General features: G+C 45.3%; 1 protein-coding gene across 3 annotated transcripts in view; it reads left to right on the plus strand.

Moving 5' to 3' along the window:
- Positions 1–14,648, plus strand: part of LOC128471281 (protein MTSS 2-like) — a 48,140-nt gene extending 33,492 nt beyond the window's left edge. Inside the window, exons 5-15 of one of the 3 annotated variants that reach the window (XM_053453194.1) lie at positions 951–1,042; positions 1,631–1,705; positions 6,268–6,425; positions 7,092–7,199; positions 7,655–7,752; positions 9,836–9,950; positions 10,301–10,423; positions 10,536–10,686; positions 10,809–10,835; positions 12,220–12,270; positions 12,930–14,648. In XM_053453194.1, coding sequence (XP_053309169.1) covers positions 951–1,042; positions 1,631–1,705; positions 6,268–6,425; positions 7,092–7,199; positions 7,655–7,752; positions 9,836–9,950; positions 10,301–10,423; positions 10,536–10,686; positions 10,809–10,835; positions 12,220–12,270; positions 12,930–13,666 — 1,735 coding nt within the window. In that variant the 3' untranslated portion in view covers positions 13,667–14,648. The remainder of the gene's footprint in view (positions 1–950; positions 1,043–1,630; positions 1,706–6,267; positions 6,426–7,091; positions 7,200–7,654; positions 7,753–9,835; positions 9,951–10,300; positions 10,424–10,535; positions 10,687–10,808; positions 10,836–12,219; positions 12,271–12,929) is intronic. The other 2 variants (XM_053453195.1, XM_053453196.1) reach the window with 2 other exon arrangements.
- The last annotated feature ends 1,330 nt before the right edge of the window (positions 14,649–15,978 follow it).

Raw genomic sequence — 15,978 nt, forward strand, 5'->3', positions numbered from 1 at the left:
TTATTTATTTTTTTTTACATTTTTTCGCCCCAGCAGAGATGTTTTGCAAAACTGTAAAAGCGATTAACCCCTTGAGCGTTCACTGAAAGGAGTGGGAGGAGCTTCCGTTACGCCGATTAAACGATCGGATGCTTAACGTACATTTTAATCGGCGTAAATACATCGCAGTTCTTCTTTGACGCGGTCGCGGCTCCGATCTGCTGCTCATCCGAGCCTTTTGTGGGTCAGACACGGGATGGGTCCTGGACATCACACAAAGGCACTAACTGGTTCTATTGCCACGACAACAGTGCCGGGGGAAGCGCGTCCGTTACGAGCCGCCCGATTTACATACGGTTCCTGCGGTTATTTATAGATCAGGCAGTAAAAGAGCTACTTTGCGAGCCAACGAGTCCTCGCGGGGTTAAACCACATGAAAGAGCGTCTGTGGAAGACGCGTCCCGGAGCAGTGGTTTGGAGTCTCTTTCCTGAGACAGATGTTAACCCCCTCGGCACCGGCTGAAGACCCCGCATCGCCGCGCTGGGATAGAACGCGGCTCTCTTGTTTGAATTAAGTTTCCAAAGAACAAGGGGTTCGGAATACATGGAGCGGCCGTCATACACGCATCGCCTGGTCTGTGAACTCAAATCCCGCCAGCATGTGAGGCTTTGAGGTGGCCGCTTTCTACGCGGCGTTCCTCGGGCTTCTCCTGGTGGCACGGGGTGGCCTCGCTCGCATACCTGTGAAACCGGCTTTAATGCTCCACCGGCCGCTGAAAGCCTTCTTGGATGCCGGTTGGGTTTGTGAGGTTTTATCGCGATCGTTTTTGAGAACCCCTCTCCTTCACGTGTATCGGAGCTCTCATGCATGACGTGGCGTTGGTTCGATTAGAGGATGAATTGGAGGGCGGCTGCCTCGTATCTCTATCGTTACCGTCCCGGTAACCCGCTTGCTTTATCTTCCGTTACAGAGCTCTCTCTGACAACTTGATCAACCCCCTGGAGATCAAAATCGAGGAGTGGAAGAAGATCGCCAACCAGCTAGACAAAGACCACGCAAAAGGTAAGCGTCAGGCGTAGAGCCCAAAGAGGCCACGCAATAAACATTAACGTTTTACATAAAGAGCGTTCAGCTTTCTCACTGGTCCCAAATTCAACTCTTCAATTCAAGATCATCCATGTTCCTCATTACCGGATGCAATCGGGGTTATAAGTCTATTAGAACGCCCTATTTAAAAGCTGCCCATCTTGCTCTATATTCACCTAGGTGCCCATGGCTGAAAAGGGTATAATATTTATATATATATTTATGCTTTACATTTCCCCAGCCATGGGACGGAGCTATTAATGATACATTTTACCCGGTTTGTCATGCTTCATGGTATTTAGGGCATGGGTCTAATAAGATGTGCAGCTAATTAGTAAAAAGGACGCCCGGGGAGTGTTGGTACCGAGCGCTGCTGGGCCGGAGTATTGCAAAATCCATAAAAAGTATTGGGGGAGAAAATGGAGATAATGATAAACATGAGAATTGTCGGATTTCGCGCTGCGTCGCTAGATCTCCACGTAAAACCTTTTTCTAATCCGCTGAATGCGTCTGGGTATTGTGTAGCCCACGCGGTTTATATCTTGGCGTTTGTTTTACTTTCAGAATATAAAAAGGCTCGTTCGGACATTAAGAAGAAGTCCTCTGATACCATAAAGCTGCAAAAGAAAGTGAAAAAAGGTGAGGAAGAAGCGTGATAGGAACACTAGATGGTTAATGCCGTGATAGGGACACGGGATTGAGGCATTAACCTTCGCCATGGTTCCTTAAATAATGTAGAAATAAGGATTTATCAATGTATTTCCCACCGCAAGGTGAAACGCGTTGGGTCAGGAGCGGCGAGCCTTTTCTGTTAATTGAATCCCCCGGCAGCTGCTTCCCGACGGCTTTCCTGTGGAGCGCCGGCTCTGTGCCTGGGTTCATGCGCTCGGAGTGTTTTGGCGGCGGTGTCCGGCACTGAACCCCGCGGCGCTCCAAAGGGCCACCCGCTTTGGGAATAGTTAGGCTTAGGGTCCCATCCGAGCTAATGGGGGCGATTTCACATGGGGGCATAGAAAGCGGGGGGGGGGCTCCTTTGATCCAGGGTCGCCCGTGCAGCGCACATCGTACATGCCGTCTCCGGAGCGTGCGTTATTGTCGGGCCGTTGGAAGGGGGTTGTAGGAGTCCGGATTCTAGCGGGGGATAATTCACAGGATCTGCGGCTCGGGTTTAAACTTCCGGCTTTTAAAACTCGCTTGGATTAATAGACTTGTTTTTTGGGGAAGGAAGTCTAGCAGAGGAAATAGGAACGGCAGGAAGTCGCAGCCCTCGCAGAGACCGCCGTAAGGATATCGACTTTTAAGCAGTTTACCTTTCATAGACCGATTTAGATTTCTCCCCCGTTAATATTACGCGCGTGTATAACATGCATCCGTGTGTATTATATGGAGACATGTGGTATGACGGCAGATGAGACTTAATCAGTGGTTGGTCTCGTCTTAGATTCAGGAGCCGTATGCCTGTCCCATGCATGTTTAATACCTTCACTGTATTACCCTCTACCACTTCTGCAGGGAGACTGTTCCGCTTATCTATCTCCTCTCAGTACAGTAAAACTTACACTCGCCTGCTCGCGAGCCGCCGTCTTTGTGCTGTAAATATGTTCGCGGCCGACCTGCTGGGAGAGCGGGTGGGGGGGGGCGAATCCTTGCGATAATTCAATAAAAGCTCGCTGGTGTTCGAGGACTGCGCTGGGAAATGGTTTTCTTTGAACATTAATTGCCGTGTGGCGTACGTGGCGGTGGCCTGCTGGCCAGCTGTGTGCGTTGTGAACACGCGTGACTCCATATGTCTGCACGTGTGCCCTGTTACACATCTCTCACATATCTCTTCCGCCCCAGATTATCTCATCTGTTACTCCTCAACCACACAAAACACAAAAACACAAAAACACCAAACACCCGTTAAACCGGTGGCATTTCATTGGTTTCACCGTTACCGTATACAGGTGATCCCGCGCTGCACTCTACACAGAGCCCTCTCCTTGGCTATGATACGTGCTTTACTCTCTGACGGGGGTCCCACTCTTCCCGAAGACCATTATTAGAGCCATTTGGTTGCCACAATTTGATTATCTTAGTGACGGGCCATTAAAGGGTCTCAGATTTTTCAGAAAAGTCCCAGGTCTTGTCAGGAGCTAGAACTAATAATACACTCACACACACACTTACACACACTCACATACTTACTCACACTCACATACACACACTCACATACTTACACACACACTCACACTCAAAAGCATGGGGTCACTTTGCTATTTTCAAGGGAAACAAGGTCATTTCTGGCTGTAACGTGATTACAAAATGCTTTTCCAACGATCAATTAGCCTTTTAAACTTAAACTTGGGTTAATAAACACTACGTGACTAGAACACAGGAGTGATGGGAGTGATAAAGGGCCATTGGAACACAGGAGTGATGGGAGTGATAAAGGGCCATTAGAACACAGGAGTGATGGGAGTGATAAAGGGCTATTGGAACACAGGAGTGATGGGAGTGATAAAGGGCCATTGGAACACAGAAGTGATGGGAGTGATAAAGGGCCATTGGAACACGGGAGTGATGGGAGTGATAAAGGGCCATTGGAACACAGGAGTGATGGGAGTGATAAAGGGCCTCTGTACACCCATGACGTTATTCTGTTAAAAATCAGCCGTTTCCAGCTACAATAATCATTTACAACATTAACCCCGTCTGCACTGTGTGTGTATATATATATATATATGTGTGTGTATATAATATATATATATATATATGGCGTAATGAAGCGGACTTGTTGCTCGGTGGTTACTGCTGCTATTCATCGTTTTCTGGACCCGGGGGGGGAGGGGGGGCGCGTTTTTCGGAGTTTCCAGAGCCGTTTGGAGGAATGACTTCACGGCCCCTTTTTCTGAAGGGTTTTTTTGTTAGGGGGTGGATTTTTCTTGGCTTCCCCTCGCTGGCCGCTCTTCTAACACAAAGATGTTCTTTAGCTTCCGTATAACGAGCAGTTTGTTTCCCTCTGGAAAACCTGAGCTTTCACACAACCGCCCAAAACATCTCGAAAACCCGCATTGTTGGCGTTTCTGGGTATTTTTTCTCCGTAGGTTTCCATTTCTATGAATAAATGTCCTGTTGCCGTTGCTATGCATTTTTTTTTTACCACCGCAAGCCGTTTTCCTCCTCGAGGCTGTGAGGCGTAGTTGAGGCTGTGAGGCGTCGTTGAGGTTGAGCGGAGGGGATGCCACGCTGGATGAGGTCACGGCGCGCAGCTTCGTGGCTTCATTTTTTTTAGTTTTGAGGATTCCTTAAACTTCCTGAATCTGTTTATTTGATGCTGGGGAGACCTTGCGGACCCCACTCGCTCTGTGAGATGCCACTCGTAGCTCTAAAACGGGTATAATAGAGCATTTTATTATTTATTATTAGCGTATATTCCGGCGTATAAGACGACTTTTTAACCCCCAAAAATCTTCTTAAAAGTGGGGGGTCGTCTTATACGCCGGGTACTTACCAAGCCGGAGGTTCCCACGAAGCCACCAATCTCTCTAATCACTACGCGCCGGCTATTGATGCCGAGCGCAGGGATGCCGTCATGTCCCGGCGCCCGGCTTTAATTGCCGGCGCGTAGTGATGAGGGCGCAGGGAAGCCCGAGGTCTGGCACTTGAGACCTCGGCTTCCCTGCTCTCTAATCACTAGGCGCCGGCTATTGATGTCGAGCGCAGGGATGACGTCATGTCCCGGCGCTCAGCATCAATAGCCGGCGCGTAGTGATTAGAGAGCAGGGAAGCCGAGGTCTGAAGTGCCAGACATCGGGCTCCCACAACTGGATGGAAGAAAGAAGACAGAAGATAAGGTAAGAGATGGGGAGAAATGGACAAAGGGGGGAGAAATATATATATATATCTATATATATATATATATATATATATATATATATATATATATATACATACATATACATGTGTGTGTAAAGGCAGGGGTGTGTGGTGAGGGCAGTGTATAAATGTGTATGTATGGACAGGCATATGTGTATATATATATATAGATATATATATTATATATGTGTGTGTGTGTGTGTGTAAGGGCAGTGCATGTATGTATATGTCAGCAAATCAACCAGCAAATCACCGGTAAGGTACATCGCTTGCCGTGATTGGCTGGTTGTTGTACGCTGGGTAGAGGGGTAGTCTTATACGGCGAGTATAGTCCAAACTCTATATTTGGACTGTAAAAGTTGGGGGTCGTCTTATACGCCCAGTCGTCTTATACGCCGGAATATACGGTATTGTTTTTTTTGGCGCCATCACATTCCGTAGGACTGTATTTCAGGAAATTTTAATGTGAAAGATCAGAATCCCCTTATTTACGCTGTTTGCCCACCCGCCTCCCCTCAGCTCCTTGGGTTGCATTTGGCCAAACAAGTCTGCTTCTATTTTTTTTTTTTTGTAAAAGAAAAGTGCTTTTTGTGTCTTACAAGAAAAATCATCATTTAAGATCTGATCTCCTCAATAACCTGACTTAAATCTTAAGACAAGCCCCCCATATTTGCTTTAGGAACCCTGACTCAGGTGGGTTTCCCATAACCCCCGTCTCTGGTCTCTGGGGACGCGACGCACATGCAACGGTACATGACGTCCCAAAACATAACTTCCGCGGTGCGAGACCGAAACGACCCATGAAAATATTACCCCTTTGCACCAAATGAAGGAGCCGAGCCGTCGGCGTGAGCTGGTGGAACACGTGACCCGACAGCTGTCTCCATTATTCAGCATCTCCACGTCAGCTGTGCGGCAGGCATGCGAAGGGCATGTTATTCCTCCCCATTTGTTCTTACAAATGTGAATGCTTGGCATTCTCGGGCCGGTGTCATTAAATGAATGCAATGGTTTAAAGCAGTGTGACGTACGCTGTATGTAGTGGCGGCGCGGACCCCGGGTTGGGCTCGGGTGGTCCGGTGGCGCCTACTCTCCTAAATCATTATGGGAACGCGCTTGGGTGCTGATAACCTTCTGTGTAAAGAGCCCCCAATCTACCATTTACAAAAAAATTATATTACTAATATTACTCACTCCCTACTCCAACGCATTTAACAAAGATAAAATAAAGGCAATAAAATTAATAATAATAATAATAAAAAGGTAATTATTTAAAGTAGAGCGTATTGCGTATGTTTTTCTGTGATGTCGGCCGTGTTTTAGCGTCGCGTCTCTCTCCGCAGGTAAGGATGACGCTCGCATGCAGCTGGACAGCGTCCTTCAGGACGTCAACGACAAGTACCTGCTTCTGGAGGAGACGGAGAAGAGAGCCGTGTACCGGGCGCTGGTGGAAGAGCGCGGGAGATTCTGCGTGTTTGTCTCTTTCCTCAAGCCCGTGTTGGTGAGTTTTTTTTTTATTTCTATTTTTTCTTGTATATTCTGTGATTTCCTCCTCGTTTGTGGAAGCCGGTCGTGTTATTTCTACCGATGGGGTTTATGCTGCACTTTAGCTTTGATCGGATATTTCCAGGGGTGGTCAAATAATTCATCAAACTCTCTACTCAACAGGGTACCGACAGTCACGGCACCTGCCATTTTCACCAACTTCCTGTTTATTGTAAACCTCTTACTACTTTCGTAGTCTAATTAGTGAATAATTAGTGAATAATATGTGAATGAAATGATGTCGGGCTAAAAACGAGTCAAGTCACGCATTGATTTAATTGATGAATTGTTTTCGATCGCTTCCTGAGCAAAGTCAATGTTTTTCTCCTTACCGTCATGCCCTGCGCTCTTTTTACTGCTGCTAAAGGGATGAAAGATTGGCTGCTCTTAGGTACTAGTTTTATCTCGAGTCGTTCTGACCTTGACTGTGACCTTTCTGCTGATCATTATGCCTCAGTCAGTCCAAAATGAGAGACGTTCCTTCTGCCCCTCTTCTCTTTCTACCCCCTTGTTTTGTGGGTTTTTTGTGAGATGTCCTACGAATTATAAGATGACGCGGAAATGTCCGGTGTCTTTTATGTGTTTTATGTGTTTTATGCGTTTTATGTGCTTTCTTTATTAGGATGAGGAGATAGGAATGCTCGGTGAAATAACCCACTTACAAACCATCCTGGAAGACTTGACAAACCTAACAGCTGAACCAAATAAACTGCCCCCGTTGAGCGAGCAGGTGAGTGTGAAACGCGTCTCGGGCGAGGCAGACCCGCTGCATATTAATTTACACACCCGCTATTGTAACAGAAATATACGTTTTTCAGCCACTTCCGGTTATTTGCCCCGACGCTCTTTACCCTTCCCAACACCCTCTATGTGAGGCGGCCCGGATTATGCACCTTCAGCTTCCTGAGAACGTTTCCGCCGTTCCTCGCTGACTTTTTATCATAGCCGTTCATAGGAAACTCCACGAGTGCGGATGTAGTTTTTTGTTTTCTTTTGCTGCCCTGAATAAAAGGCACGCAAATAAAGGATTTTCCGGGTCGAAGCGGGCCGGTTTTTGCTTTCTTGCCCTTCTGTGGTCGGATAGATTGTCGAGTATTATCTACCCCCTGACAAAATGATTGCTGATTTGTATCCTGGTTTAAGGAGCGTGAGAAGTGACTTCTCTCTGTCTCCCCGTCTGAGCAGGTGATACACGATCTGAAGAACTCGGATTACAATTTCATCTACCAGACCCCACCTGCGTCTCCGAGTGGAACTTTATCACGGAAAGCCAGCACCAACAGGTAGAACTCCCCCCGCTGCCCGGGATACATATATTCTTATTGTTATTCGTTTGACCTTATTGTGTGTTCCTCTCGAAATATTTTACTGAAATATTTTCCACAGCAGAGAGTCTGCCTGGGTCATTAAGGCTGAGCCATTCTATTTTTGTTTATCGCTGATACAGAGACAGTGTTGTTTATCTAGTAGATTTGGCTAAAATAACAGATCTAGGAGACGTGACAAATCTGTAGCAGTTTGAAAACATATCGCAGTAATACGTTAGAATTAAAAATGTGGTTTTTAAAACCAAAAACAATACGTTTTAAAAAAACGTGAATGTAAAAACGTGAAAATAAAAGAACAGATAGTTATACGAAGGCGGCACTGGCTGGCTCTGCCCCAACCTTTTCTCAGCCACCTCAATCGGTGAATAGCCGTCCGGCCGGTGCCAGATATTCACTAAATACTGATTATTAGGCTATAAAGTCCATGAATTCGGTCACAACCCAACCGAGTGCGGAGGACGGGGGAAAACACGCAGGCCCTTCCAGCTGCCCATGGGACGCACCGCTTTGCTTACGCGTCCTTTTGTAATTCCGCTTATTGCTGTCCTTTTTTTTTTTTTTGCCTGATACAAAACCCAAACCGCGCTCTTCTCTGAGCTTCTGGATCCTGCGATTGTTGTTTTGTTTGTTTTTGGGAAGCCGGCGCGCGGCTCTCCCCCTGACTGCCGATTAGCTGGGTCTGCATTTCCCACCGAGAGATTTAACAGATGCTGTGAAGCCGCAAAGCCGATGGAAACTGCGACGTTTCACCCTCCATCGCGGGGACGTCACGCAATTCTCAGAATGATTAGAAATATTGTTAATATACACACTGGAGATGTTACTCTCATTAAAAGTACAAAAAAACACCAGTAGTTTGTTGCATAGTAATCTAGATGGGGGGGGTGGGCTTTTTTGTTTTATGCTAATAACATTTTTTGGGGGAAATTTGGCTTAGATGTAAGTAAGGGGCTGTTTTCCTTCAACTCGGTTACGTCACAGAAGGCTCGAGATTATGAAATATCGCTAGTTTAGGAATAGATGGACCCAATAAATAATAGCATACTAGGGTATGATTGGATGCAATGGGCAATCCGGCAAGTGTGCCAACTATCCCGAGCTGGGGTTAAGCGTTTTATGTATCTTGGCGTGCGCTGCCGGCCATAGGTAGCTTGCGTATTAACCCTTTGTTGTAAGCAGCAGTAAAGGTTGCGATGTGGCGCTCGGCAGTGTAGGAATTAACTGCCAATGTAGTGCAATGCCGCCACCTTGAGGGCGCAGGCGGTAGTGCTCTGCTCTCCGGCTGAATTGGACTTTTTCTAGCATGATCGGTTGTTTGTCTCTTTTCAGCACGTATTGTGGTTGGAATTGGATTACCCCAGCACTGTCTTTCACAAAGGTTCTTCTTTCTAACTTTATGCAACCCAATACTGGCATTAATATCTCATCCGTACCCAGAATCCCCCCCGCCTCTGGCCCGCAATCAACGAAGGTTACTACAGGTCAACGTTTTCTGTAGACAGGCGTAGCTATCCGGTTTCTCTGATCCCAGGTGTCCTCTAGTTTTACGTTCCTTCAGAGAGTTACCGTGAAATAACGAGCTCTTCTAACATCCAGAAAGTACGATCGCCAGTAGCATGTTTGTTTGTTTGTTTATTTGTTTGTTTTTTTTAAAGTCAGATTTATTAACATTCGTATATCTCGATGAACAGAATAAGGTATTACGGTAATTTTAGTTTTCTTCTTTCGTGTCAAGTGTTTATATGTTTACATTTTGCAGAAGTTTGTTTATAAAAGTGTTAATAACACAAACTTCTGCAAAATGTATGTTTATATACCCCGCACTGAAAAATCCTCTTATTGCAGGCGCTTTCCTGCCCTGCGCCGTATAAAAACGATACAGGAGCCCAATCACTTCTTGGGTGTCTGCTTGGGTTGGAAGGCAGTCAAATCTAAATTTATACTTTAAAAGCGGGACGTTCCTTTGTTGTATGTTAGACGTAAGCGTGTATCGCATGCCTGCTGGGTAATCTAATGAGACAATCGTCTATCTCGATAGTAACTATCTCCATGGCTCGATGAGACACGTTCCGTCCATGGACTCCATCTCCAGTTCGGTGGAGGGCCTCCATATTCGCCCCCCTTCTGCACTAATGCTGGAAACGATGTTCCAGGTAGGGAAATGTTTTCTTCAATCTCTAAGAATATGTAGCGTTACATCCGAGATGAAGGATACACGGAGACGCAGCGCAGCCCTATGCAGCTTGTAGGGTTCCCTGAGACCCTTCCTGGGTATTTTTATTCAGTTTTATCGTGAATTTAACTCAACCTCCATGTTATTGCATACTTTCTATGGCCGGTCTTCAATTTTCTTTCTTTCCTTTCTCTTTTTTCATCTTCTAGTATTCATGGTGGTTTAATTAGAACCGGGTAATGTGAACGGCTCAACAAAAAGCTTTACGTGTTGGCTGCATGAAACCCTTTTAAAAAGTCACAGAAAGATGATTCTCCTTGTGCTTTGCAGGACCCAAAGACGCACAACAATCAACAGACGTCTGCATCGGGTCAGAGCGGGGAGAACGGTACTTTGAGGTCAGTCCAGTCTGTAGATGGATCCAGGTCAATGGGACTGCACGGCGTGACCAAAGTAAGTTCCCGGAAATCATTATTGGGCAGCGGAATCTGTAGTGCTCGTGTTCTCTAATAGTAAAAGGGATGAGCGCCGTGCTAATCTCGCCTATTTAATGCCTATCTTCCAGCCGAAACTAGCAAGGGAGCATTTAGCCCTGGCCTTGAGTCAAGGCTTAAGTGCAGAGATCCAGCTGAGCAGAGATTCCTTGCACTGCTCCAGTGGGTACAGCACACAGACCACCACCCCCTCCTGCTCCGACGACACCATCCCCTCGCACGGTAAGAGGTCTTTAATGTCACAATGAACTGACCTGGAAGCGTGTGTATACAGGTATATGTTCTAAACGTGTCGCAAGCTCCTTCCTTCTCTCTCAACCAATTTATGTGCGTTCTTTCCGCAGCCTTAAAGAAGGACCCCTCTCTTTTTGGTAAGAATCTGCATTTTTAGTGGGTTGACCTGGACTCGTGCAGTCGTGCTTCTTTTAGCAATGTTTTAGACTGATGTGCGTTCCAGGAAGGGGTCTATTCACTAAAGTTTAGCTAGGAGACCTCCAAGTGCATCTTCAGATAATTACCAAGCAGCGTGGCGATTGACTTTTTGCAGCCTCTCTCGGCATCTAGGACCTCATTCAGAGAAGAGTCCAGAACCGTTCCAAGCCGGGCTCAGAATCAACCGCCACGTGCTGCTCACTGAAATCGCGACGTCGGCAAAACAAGACGTCAATAAAACAAACAAAACGTCAATAAAACAAACAAAGCGTCAATAAGCCAACGAATACGAATTCAAAGCAAATTCAAAGCTTACCTATCCAAGTAACCATAACTCGGGATTTAGTGAATGGACCTCTCGATATCGTGACGTCATTTGAGACGAAATGTCCCATATTATCGCAAATCGATTGGGCTTTTGCTTTTTCCGCTCTTTTCCTTGCGATTTGCTTAGCTGCTAAGCCTTCCCTTGGGATTTAACAGCTGTTTCCGTTGTGGTGGTCCGTTTGTCGATCCTTACCTTGTGTCAAGTTACTCCTCATCTGTATCCGGTCTCCCCCCAACCCCCTCAGTTTTAATGCCCCTTTTGCCCTCTTGCTTTTGTTGTATCTCTTTTGGGATTGATTTTGGGTGAGCTGTGAAATCTGTGGTGTGCGGGGGGAGCGGGGCGGTGGTTGCCGGGGGGGGGCACATTACTTCGATACCGTAGGCCGCCTTGAAATATACCTGCTTTTATTTGGGCGCATGAAAGGGATTTGTTTGGGGGGCAGCGTCCGGATCATGATGTTTGCGTGTTAAATCAGCGTTGCTTGCTTTTTGGGTGTAGCGTACATGTATGCCTGCTTGGGTGAATGTACATGGACCTTAGGAGCCAGCATTATTTAATTGTGGCAAGGATGACCTGTTAGGGGCTATCCGGCTCCTGTCTGTGGCTTCAGGAGTAAGGAATAATACATTAAATCACATCTGCTTATAGAGCGCTAGCGAGTTCTGTAATGCTACTACAACAGGAGAAAATGAACAATAACAGTAAAAGTGACATTAATACACAATAAGGCGTAACGGCCACGAGGAGGAAAGGGTCCTGCTCTTGCTGGCTTGTAAAAACATGTATATCCGCAAGCGACGCGATACTCAGCACTGTTACCGGATGACTCCTCGGTTTCTCTGATATTCTTGATATTAGGATTAATGTTGTCCGTTGTCGGTGGCTTTTGACCTGTGTTGTGACTCCTGTGTTGTGTTGATTTGCCTGCTTGTGTTGTGTGTTTCCCTGCCGCAAGACTCGTCCTCAGTTTCTCTGAATGTTTTCTCTTTTTATAGACAGAAAGCGTCTCCCAACCTCTTTGAGAGAGCGATCTCAGTGTGCTTGCAGTGAGTTCTCAGCTGTCTGTATAAAGATTGCCAATGGCAGGCGTATGATGGAAAGACTCCTACTGGGACTTCAACCTTTACTTTTGTCTCCAGCGTTAATGCCCCGCACATAAACACTCCGGTTTCAGACGCGTCCGAAGCCCGTACACTTTCCCCCAGAATATATGATATATAAATATATATAATCCCTTTCATTTCCTGTTCTTTGCATATGCTTAGTAAATTGTTTTTCATCAATGAGGAAGATGAGGAATCCAATCCAATGTCATTGTCCGGCCCAGGGGGGTTTTTTTGGGCAGTGGCTGCCAGTAGAAAACTAAAGAAGCAAAGAATGTTTAATGATTCTGAAACAAACGGGGGGTTTGAGTTAATTCTGTGCCAGAGTTTCTAGTCGGTATATCGTTACCTCGTACGTTTAGTTTCTCTAAAGACAAAGTTCACTGCTCTGATTACTGCGCTTGCCGAATCCCTTATTGCCAGATGTCCGCCTATAGACTAGGCTGCCATTAATGTATCCGACAGATCCTCGGCGTCCTTTTACTCGTCTCCCTATTGTATCCCATCTCTACTCTCCGCTTTCCCCGGTCCGTGGATGGTCTGTGGATGTTTACGGAATCGGAATCACGTTTTCTGCTTGTAACGCGTCTAATTTCTCTCAGTTGCAGACTATGATTACATCTCTCTCCACGGGGAACAAGAAGAGCCGGAACAACTTGAATTTGACAAATCGTCCACCATCCCAAGGAACAGCGACATCAGCCAGAATTATAGAAGAATGTTTCAGGCCAAGAGACCGGCTTCAACCGTGAGCCTTCTCGCTGACCCCGACCCGATCGTCCGGTCACCAAACGTGGCCACCATCAAGAGGAAGCCCTCCAACAAGCCGACGATGCGCAGGGGTACCATCAGCGGGGTTCCCATTCCCATAAGAACTCCTGTGGTGCCCATGAAAGCTCCCAACTTTCCTGAAGTTCCCACAAGTCCCTATGGCGAGAGGACGAACAGCGAAGAGTTTGCCTATTTCCAAGACGCCCGATCAGATCTTTCCCAATACAAGCAAGGGCTGTGCACCTCCGCTCAAAGTCTTAATGCCATACAAACAACCTATTGTGCCTTCATACCCAAGCAATCGTACGCATACTCTCAAAGCATCAACCCGCTGCCAACCAGTCCGCAGAAAACCTATCAAAGGAATGTTAGCACCGCCGATAGCAGGGCGCCCTCGCACTCCGCTGCCCCCAACGCTGTTCACGTTACGGACAGTCTAGAAAACAACATAACCGCTGGGGGAGCCGAACCCATCCTGGCTCAGGAGGACATGCTGACGATGATCAAACGCGGGGTTAAACTTAGGAAGACGGTGAGCAATGATAGATCAGCACCCCAACTGAATTGAGGCACTTTGCGTGAATAGCTTCATGCGCAGCATTTGCCTTTTTTTATTATTATTATTACTTTAAAGACTTGATAAACTCCTGAATTCCCATCGTCTGCTGTCGTTGGTTCGTTTCGATCGATGACTTAGTGCTAAGCTCGCCCCGTTTCTGAGTGTCCTTACATTCTGTTACCGCATTAAACCTAGACTGTATGTTTTAGTTGTTTAAACCGTGTGCTGTTTATTTTTGCAGAGTTGTAGTGTTTCTGGTTAACGTTTTTTCCAAGCTTTGCTTTCCATATCTTCGTTATTCACGTTCAACGCAGGTCGAGGCTGAAATAACAAAGTGCCTTGGCCCAAAAGCAGCCGTCTTGACGCTACTCTCTCAGTTTTAAATGTTAATATTTTAAGTGCTATTTTTTTTTACAGTGGCATCAGAAATTAAGAGGTTTCGATTAAATAAAATTTTTATGACGATAGGTAAACGATGTACATACTACTTAAACGGGGGGCGTTCAGCGTTCACATAATTCAACATCAAGTAACAAAACAGGGTGCTTTGTAAGCTCAATTAAATAGAAATGCTCGTTTGATGTGAGTACATCTGTGTATACCCACACGTAATTCAATGAAAATGTGTTTTCATGCTGTATGTACTAAAAACAGATGTATAGATCAATACTAAGTTATTGAGATAAGCACCATTTTACTAGACTATATTGATCAAATATCAATATTATTTTAGCTACTTGACGTGCTAAATAAATTCATCTAATGGTTTCATTTAAGCCCTTTGTTCAGTTTTTAGTTACTCGTAGAAAGAAAAACACTGCCATGCCGTCTTTGCAAGTGTATGGGTCAAAACACGGAGCCCTCTTCCCCTTTTTTTTTACTTCCCTGATGTCATCCAGAACGATAAATGATGAGGCTGCCGTACATCGCGTGACTGCTCTCCCGCTTCGCATTCAATTTTATTTAGAAATGAAAAAATTATTAAAATAAATGTATTAAAAAAAAAAAAAAAACGTAAAAGCTTCACTGGATTCCGTAGCGCTATTACTATACGGGGTGCAATTACATTAAAATTGGCAATCCACAATCTGACAATGAGTTTAAGACGCATTATAATACCCCCGGCCCCCGTGAGCTTACAATCTGTAATTTTGGGTAGCGCCAGGATGTGAACTCGCTATAAGAATATATTCATAAAAATAAAAGTTGCACTAAATGTACACCAGCACAGCTCCTTAGATAACGTTTTTAATTAAATCTATAAATTGCTTTTTGTTTTAATAAGGAAGTAAACGTTGGACGTGCTTCGTGTACCGCATGGGTTAGATGAAGAGATCGGACGCTTCTTTGGGGAGAATGTACTTTGTATCGGGCTTCTATCAGTGTTCGCAGATACAGTCTCTGAACGATAAAATGACGACGCGGTTTGTTTAATGTCAACCTAAATATGTTATTTGGGTTTCGCCATCGTCGTTATTCCTAATAGATATCTTCATCTATAAATTCCGGGACGTAAAGTAAATAAATGTTTGTTTAAAGGTGTAATAAGTAAATATAACAGATGTTTTCTAGTTTATGGGTGTATCTTTTATCGGTGTCTGCGTCATCTCCATTCAAATAACGGTGCTTCTCGGCAGTATGGGAAGCACCAGGTTCCACCCTTTAGGGAAAAGCATCTTCTGAAGGTAAATGTTCTGAGACCTAAAAGATGGACAATCTTAATGTTAAAATCACTCCGTATTATCCGATTCCAGATCGTTTGTAAACACTTGACTAATGTGACCTTGGAAATAGGATCCATGACCAGTCATTAGATATTGGACTTTTTGGGGATGATCTATACACTATCTGTTGAAATGTATCTTCTCTCTTTTTCGTTTGTAGGTCAGTTAGAAAAATGTGAAAGAATGTGGAATATGGTATAAAATTGAGGAGTTTGGGTTTTAAAAGTTCTAAAAGTGATTGTTTCTGGGCCTTGCTTGAGTGGCGTGACTCCGACATGCGTAGGACCGGTTTGGAGGCATCTGGATCAATGCCATGATGTTATTATCAGAGTAGCTTTGTACTTCCCAAAGTCTTTATTGACTTAAAAGCCCGTAATAGTCATATAATGGTACAAGTTTGTTTCATTGGGTCGTCGGATTAATGACGTCGATGTGATCCATGCAGTGCATGTCATGTTTCATGGGGTAGACATAATTTGGGTGCCATACCTTTCCATGAGGGTCCATATATAACTTATTAAAAACTTTGGATTTCTGAGATGGCTGGAGGACGATTTAGCAGCACTTCTGGCTCTTGATCTGTTAATAGAATCGTTC

This window comes from Spea bombifrons, chromosome 13 (genome assembly GCF_027358695.1).
Source record: "Spea bombifrons isolate aSpeBom1 chromosome 13, aSpeBom1.2.pri, whole genome shotgun sequence".
In the NCBI taxonomy this organism is placed as follows: Eukaryota; Metazoa; Chordata; class Amphibia; order Anura; family Pelobatidae; genus Spea; species Spea bombifrons.